The 7,577-nt window shown below is 52.0% G+C and overlaps 1 protein-coding gene across 7 annotated transcripts in view; it reads left to right on the top strand.

Annotated features, from left to right (window-relative positions):
• The window catches only part of fbxw7 (F-box and WD repeat domain containing 7), a 74,130-nt gene extending 69,099 nt beyond the window's left edge, over positions 1-5,031 (top strand). For all 7 annotated transcript variants that reach the window (XM_055507665.1, XM_055507669.1, XM_041068261.2 and 4 more), the window contains 3 exons: positions 728-953; positions 1,762-1,972; positions 2,653-5,031. In XM_055507665.1, coding sequence (XP_055363640.1) covers positions 728-953; positions 1,762-1,972; positions 2,653-2,921 — 706 coding nt within the window. In that variant the 3' untranslated portion in view covers positions 2,922-5,031. The remainder of the gene's footprint in view (positions 1-727; positions 954-1,761; positions 1,973-2,652) is intronic.
• Positions 5,032-7,577: the final 2,546 nt, after the last annotated feature.

Consider the following 7,577-nt stretch of genomic DNA (forward strand, 5'->3'; position numbering starts at 1 on the left):
CGACGGGACAGTGTGGGCCTCATGGTGGTTACACAGACGGAGTCCTGCACGAGGAGCTGCTCACTGCTCTGCCCTTTGTTCCACTCCACAGACAGAGTGCTCTTTGAGCCTCCGGGCCCACCGAGGTCTTAGTGGAGCCTTTTATAAGTCACTCAGTGGAAATGCTGAGAGCAAACAGCTAATGACATGCTGATTGTCATCTATACAGCGGCATGAAGGACTTCATCAATAGACCGTAATATGGATGAGTTATTCAGAGAAAAGCAGCATCGGTGGTTCTGGTTTTTAATAGCTTACACTCAGAACCAACTGCACTCTTGCTGCGTAAAATGTAAAGGCTGAGTCAGCACTCCACCCTAAAGGGGGTTTCCTGCTCCAGAACCTATATTATATCATTCCGTCTCTTTCCATTCAGGCAGAAGACGCCGCCCGAGGGCGGTTGTTTGACTTAAAGAGGTGTTTTTGTACCTTCAAGTATGAACATGACTGTGGCTCTGTAGGGTACTCATTGTCAGAGGAGCAGGAGGGAGCGCTGCTACCTGCCTCATTAGCGTGTCAGTCACCGCCGTGCAGCACGTTCGACTCGAGGGAGACGCTCCGACTGTGGGAAAGTGAAGCTCGATGTAAAGATTTGTTCCTTCGCGCCGGCCGTTGGAGCCGCGCCGGTCCTTTGCCGGTATCGGCCCGCGTCATTGACCCGACTGTGTCGGCCTGTGCTTCCTCCCAGGGTGGTCAGTGGCTCTCGCGATGCTACGCTACGCGTCTGGGACATCGAGACGGGTCAGTGTTTACACGTCCTCATGGGCCACGTGGCGGCGGTGCGCTGCGTCCAGTACGACGGGCGGCGGGTGGTCAGCGGTGCCTACGACTTCATGGTCAAAGTGTGGGACCCCGAGACGGAGACCTGCCTCCACACACTGCAGGGCCACACCAACAGAGTGTACTCGTTACAGGTGAGACCCCTGCAGCACTAAGTAATTACTAGATCCATGTATTGTTATTTCACATGGTCTCTCAAACAGTCATCCAAGCACTGATACCAAGTCAGAAATAGGTGTATTTAAGTAGATTTGCAATCTGAAAGCAAGCAGGGAGAAGATAATGGGATGAATGAGGAATCCATCAATCTGTGGTTCCTCTTTTCTCATTGTTCTGAATCCCTTCATGTCAAACATACTGAGCTTGTGACCGAACAAAATCTATTTTCTGCTTTTATTGTAGGGAAAAGCGGCGAGCCTTTATATTCTCCTGTTGGTCTCACATCTGCTGCTTTCTCCTCGCGTAACATCTGGCTTTGCGATGTTTGCACCTTCTCTCAATATTGTTTTGAGCATAACTTGCAAATAAAAAATGTCTGACATCTGGTTTGGTGCGAAACCAGAGTTTTGATTAGATTTATGTGCGAGATCCCTAAAAGTCCTGCGTCCTCCAAGACGTCCTCGCAGCCACTCTGTGTGATGACAGTGCACTTTAGCCGGTGCCGTCGCTCTCACTGAGGAGGCAGTTTACTGCACCGACAGATTGGTTTTTGTATCACGCCGCATTGGTTGGACTTTTAAAAATGTCGGCGCGCCGCTCCGGAATGGGGGAACCGAGAGACGAGCGCTCACAGATCGATAAAATTCATTCATTTTAATGAGTTTAATCTAAAGATTGTTAATAGAACGCAAGTCTGCGGCGGAGGTGTCTGTGTCATCAGCTATGAGGCGAGGGAACGTCCGCAGACTCTGGCGCCGCTTTAACCTGAACCCCTCTGCGCAGTTTGACGGGATCCACGTGGTGAGCGGCTCGTTGGACACGTCCATAAGGGTCTGGGACGTGGAGACGGGGAACTGCATCCACACGCTGACGGGCCACCAGTCGCTCACCAGCGGCATGGAGCTCAAGGACAACATCCTGGTTTCGGGCAACGCGGACTCCACCGTCAAGATATGGGACATCAAGACGGGCCAGTGCCTGCAAACACTGCAAGGTGAGTGGGCCTTCCCAGCAGGCAGCGGTACCGACTGTGACTGGGCCCGCTTTGAATGTGGCCCTGATGACGCTTGGACTGGTTCTAACTGAAACGTCAGTGAAGCCTGTGAATGTAGGACTGTAAGAAAGTGGCTCCAGACGTTAAAACAACAAAACGCAGATAAATGGAGACTCTGCTCGAAACTGACAGTCCAATTAAAAGCCGGGCTAAATCACCTGTTTGTGTGCGCGTGGCAGTGCAGAGCAAACACCTCGTGGGCCTGCTGGCGCTGATTACTCTCATTTCCTTTGCGTCTGTTTGATTAGTTCTAACTCCATTAGCGCGGAGCCTCACAGGAAGTGGGGATTCTTCCGCTGAATAGCAGCAGCGAGCGCCGGTGTCCCACCCCTAAATGTCCTCATTAGGAGAGTACAACCCAGTGAGCTGGTTCTCTAAACACCAACACACACAGGGAACAAAGGGATGCCCCAGTGAGGTCTAGAGAGGGGGGGGTGCGACTGTCTTGTGAAGCGGGGGCGACTACGGTGATGCAGCACGCGGCAAGAAACTTTGTAGGTCACATAATTAGGTCAGTGAACAATTACTGCTCTTCATTAATGTGATAAGACAATAAGCAACAACACGGATGCCTGTCAGCTGGAGAGTAAAGGTAATGACGGCTTCTCTCATGTTCCCAGGTCCCCACAAGCACCAGAGCGCCGTCACGTGCCTCCAGTTCAACAAGAACTTCGTCATCACCAGCTCGGACGACGGCACGGTCAAGCTGTGGGACCTGAAGACGGGCGAGTTCATCCGCAACCTGGTGACGCTGGAGAGCGGGGGCAGCGGGGGGGTGGTGTGGCGCATCCGGGCCTCCAACACCAAGCTGGTGTGCGCGGTGGGCAGCCGCAACGGCACCGAGGAGACCAAGCTGCTGGTGCTGGACTTCGACGTGGACATGAAGTGAGCGGGGCCGACGCGGTGGAGAAGGAAAGAGAGCGGAGCGCAGAGAGGAAGGAGCAGAGGAGGGAGGCGGGACGGAAGGCCCAGCCCCCACGGCTCGCAGCACCCCCACGGCGCCAGGCCACGCCCCCACCGCGGCCAGGCCCCGCCCCCAACACCACCCTCCCTGTCTCTCACGGCCACAGACCCTCACACGCGCTCACCCCCTGCTTCTGAACCCCGTCACCAGTACGAGGCGCTGGGAACGGGGCCGACCAGTACGTCCCCCCAGCAGGCAGGAAGCGACGAGAGCAGGAAAGGAGCGACCGAACGCCTTTCAGTTCTGGGATCCCGTCGCAGAGACTTGGTTTTATTCAAGCCTGACAGATTTTGACATGTACAGAGATATTATTTTTTAAAGACCCCCCCCCCCCCCCCAAACACACACACACACACACACACACACACACACACTGTCCCACCCGTATGCGCTCACAAACTCGCTGACGGCCGACTGGAACGTGGGAACACAGGAAGGAGGGAGACGTTCAGAGCTGCTCGTTGTAGAGAAGTGATGGGAGGCTGGCGTCTGTACCCGGGCTCCTTTCTTGTCACTCATTTCCGTTCTTGTTGTTCTCCACTCGGTTTCCGTAGTTTGATTTCTTTACACTATCGCACACAAACACAACTGTGAATTTCAGCCCCTTTTTGTTTTATCGCATCAAAGCGGTTCCGCCTTTGTTTTTGTCCCCCCTCTTTTCTTGCTGTTGCCAACGGCAACAAATCCCAGTATTAGAAACCTCCTCTGTTTAGGTTTGCTGTCATTATTTCACCAGGTTTTTTTTGTTGTTGTTGCTTTTTATTTGAGTTGTTTGTTCTTCCTGTTTTCTACGTACTTGGGTTCGGAGCTCCGTCTCCGCGCAAACGTCAGTGCTGTCCAGATTCTTTCAGTCTAACTGGGGAGGTTTCCACCAAGACGGTGCTGCGGTGAGAAGAAGTCCTCGAAGCACTGTGGATTAATGCCCCTGAACACCCCTCCGACCCCTTCCCCTCTGTTTTTCCCCAGTGGCCAAACTGTATTTATGCTGCTAGATGAACAGAAAAAAAAAGAAAACGAGATGGAACTTTTACTTGCTGTGACGTTTTAGTCCCAGGCGAAATTCCAAATTGAACTGTGTTTGGACTTAAAGAATCGAAAGACGAACATCCTACGTTTTTGTTTGTTTTTGCCACTGAAACTTGAGCCAAACGTGCCTCTACGAGGCTGAGAAGAGGGAGCGCGTCCGACAGATCGTAATGGGATCGTAACGGGATCGCCGGCAGGGAGGAGACGGGGGAGGGGGGGGGGGGGGGGGTACACTGTTGGCGTGCGTGTGTTTGCGTGCATGAGTGCCTGTGTTAGCGTGTTAATGGGCAACGTGTAAACACATTCCTTGGGACAAAAGGTCTGTTCAGCCTGTTCTACGGGGAAATGTACAAATGCTGTGCGAACTGGCAAAAACTAGCAGATGTATTGATTTTAATACGCGAATGAACGAACTGTCCGTATCCGTGTGCGACTGTTGTTTCCATTCAAAGATGTCTGAAGCAACAGAGGAGACCATCACAAGCATCGACCCGACTGGTCGTGGTGTTACACGCGACGCTGGTGGAACCGCTGGACCGTCAGCGGGGGGGAAGGACTCAAAACAACTAAACCGGCGACAAACGTGGACAGAAACACTGTAGCCAAATGAAAACCGTCTCAATCTCCAAGAGTCACAACTCAAGCTGAACTGTGAAAGTGGTGTAACACTGTATATTAAAAAAAAAAGAAAAGACAAAAATCTTGCGCTATCTCCTCTCGTTGTTTTCTCCCTCTGTTTTAATTTATGATCTGGTTTGAGAAATCAGATTTGTTGCAGGTGTTTTATTTTTTCAGTTCATGTAAACTGCCTGGCAAAGAAAACAGACAGAAAAAAACCTTAAAGGGATTGTGTATTGTTTGATTCACTTAGATTTTTATTTTCTTATAACTTAAGTGCAATAAAATGTGGGTTTTCTTTTTTCATTTCAAGCATATCCGTTGTCTGTTTTTGTTACATGTGTGAAGGCATCTTATATGTTCAATAAAGCAAATTATTTGATTAATATTATCCACCAGGTAATACTTGTGCCATCAACCACAGTGCAGGCTCTCTAGGCCCTAACACCACACATACAGTAGGCTTCTGGTTCTAGTCTGGTGCCATGTGAACGTTAAAAGCTTTTCAGATGTCCTTGTAGCATCCCTGAGGTGTTTACATCAGAGATGCAGGTGATGCTGGTTAGTAGGAGACTGTCACTTATTTCTGTCTGGCAGTTTGTAGTAATGAAGGGACTCATTAGTCGTAGCAGCGCGGTTGTTTTCTCAGCTGTTAAAAGCTTCTGAACAAAGCCTGACCCTAAACAGTCTCAGTCTGTGAAGCCTGGAGGGATTTAATCAGAGTCACTTTTTACTTGGTATGAGCGTGTTTTCTGACAACGGCTGAATCTCTCCATAATTTAGATGTTGTTTGTGAACTTTGAGGGTTTTAGCCTCAGTGACGTCTGAGCAGAAAAACGCGTTGCATTCACTTTGCTCCCGTCTGCGCCTGAAGCGACTAAAGGCCACGAGGGAACAATGTGAATACGACCCTCGTTTTGTTGTCGTCTTTTTTTTATTCCAGTCAGTGTCGATTATTTCCGGGCTATTATCCGTCGCGAAGCCGTCCGCCCGGTGCAGCAGCAGCGACCGTCTGCGGATTCCCCCCCGCCTGTTGCCTAGCGATAGCTCGTCTCTGGCCCGTCCGCGGCTTAGCGTGCGCCCGCCGTGGCAGCGGCGAGGGCCCTGCGTCCTCGCATGAATGGGCGCGTGGGGGGGGTCCACTTTGGCTGGCAGGGTTGCTGCGCGTTCCCAGGCTGCACTCGCGTGACTGTAACATAAACGTTACATATGATATCGAACGTATTATTCTGTATATTTAGGTAGTTAAGATCAAATTTATGCATTCACCAATATGCGGAGAAAAATGCCTAACTTTTCATCAATGTGTGTGTTTGTTATTGCAGTTTTTTGCATGATGAAAAAAAACAAAGAAAACTTGAGGCAGGACAGTTCCTGCCTCGCCCTGAAGGGGGCGACCGTGAGCCGACGGGCGCTGAACACATTTAAGGCCCCCGTCTGTTATTACCGTTAGCTCTCACGACTCTGCTGCTCACGTTGCAACAGAACAAACCAAAAGTGTCCGATGCGCATTTAGCCCACGGACGAGGATGCGGCCGACGTCTCCTCCAATGACGTCTGAAGGCTGAGACGCTGGGACGTGTCCGGGGGCTCCATGCAGGGACGACGTCTCGGATGTGATCGCGTCTTAGAGCCGCTACTTCCGACGTAACACGTGAGCGCTACAACATTGGTTCTGACGTTTCCTGAGGAGGAAGCGTCTGTCATGACGACTCCGCCGGATCCGCACGAGCGCCCGTTAATGAACTTAAATATAGAACGCGATGAATCACGTCGCTCCTGGAGGTCATTAGCCCTCTATCTACCTTACACCGAGCCGCCGCCGACGTCTCCCTCCTGACGAATGGACGCTCCCCTCGCTGCTCGAACCGAGCGTGTGCCGTCGCCCCGAGCGCCAACCCGACCGGCGACGCACAACGCGGCACAGACGCGAGAGATGGAAACGAGGGGTGTGATGGCATGAGAAGCATTTCAGGGGTTTGGATATCGAGATAAAAGAGATGGGGGGGTGGAGGGGCTCCCACCTCATTCCATATCCCTACATCTCTTTGTTCAGTAATCCTGCCCCGCAGCACCAAGCTCCTCTCACTGCCAGCAGATCCTCAAAGGGCCGTATCATTAGCGCCGGTTAACGTTCCACGTCTCCTCTTAATCCTATTCTGGACCTTTTGTTGCGGCGGAGGAACCGATAAAGGCGCGTTTAATCGGCGTACCCTGACGTCTGTGGCCGGCGCTGAATGGAGTTACTGTACGGCGTCGGCGCTCGCCGCTGATCCACGCGCTCCCAAAGTTGATCTGTGCTCCTTCGAGGTTCCTCTGGGAACCCGGCGCTGGTGGCGCTCATTAATCCCGATGCCTGCACAAACACTTAGGAGTGCGAGGTCGTCAGGTTCACCAGCTCCTTCCCTGCGCCAGCGAGTGTTTGACAAGGCTGACCTTTCCCTCCTTTATACTCGTCGGATTGAAGTAAGGGCGGGAAAGCTGCAGGTCCTAAACGCTATTGAAATGCCAGATCTGTCAGCAGGGAAGTTGGCACGTTCTAATGGATTCCTGCGTTTGACGGCAGCAAAGCGCTCCTCGTGTTTCGTAATGAGACGCGTCGGAGACCGGCGGAACCAGGAGCTGAGACGTCCCTTCGCCGCTAGCGGCGCCCGCGAGGCCCGGGCTCCGGTCGGTTCCCGGCTGCCGCTGCTTCGGGATCCAGAGCCGGACCCGCGGGGCCACCCGGTGCTGACGGTCCGACGGGCCAAAAACTCAAGGCGTTCGTCTTCGATCGCAGCTGTCTGGATGAAAATACAGGTCAGGTCAGGCTGAATTATGGAGAAAGTTCTAAATTAATGTACGAGATGTGTAAAGTTTTCTGTTTGATCTGTTGCTGCAGTGACACAAATACAACATCTAAGATTTTAATATTTCACCTGGTCTGTTTTATCCCGA

Source organism: Betta splendens, chromosome 1 (genome assembly GCF_900634795.4).
Source record: "Betta splendens chromosome 1, fBetSpl5.4, whole genome shotgun sequence".
Lineage (NCBI taxonomy): Eukaryota > Metazoa > Chordata > Actinopteri > Anabantiformes > Osphronemidae > Betta > Betta splendens.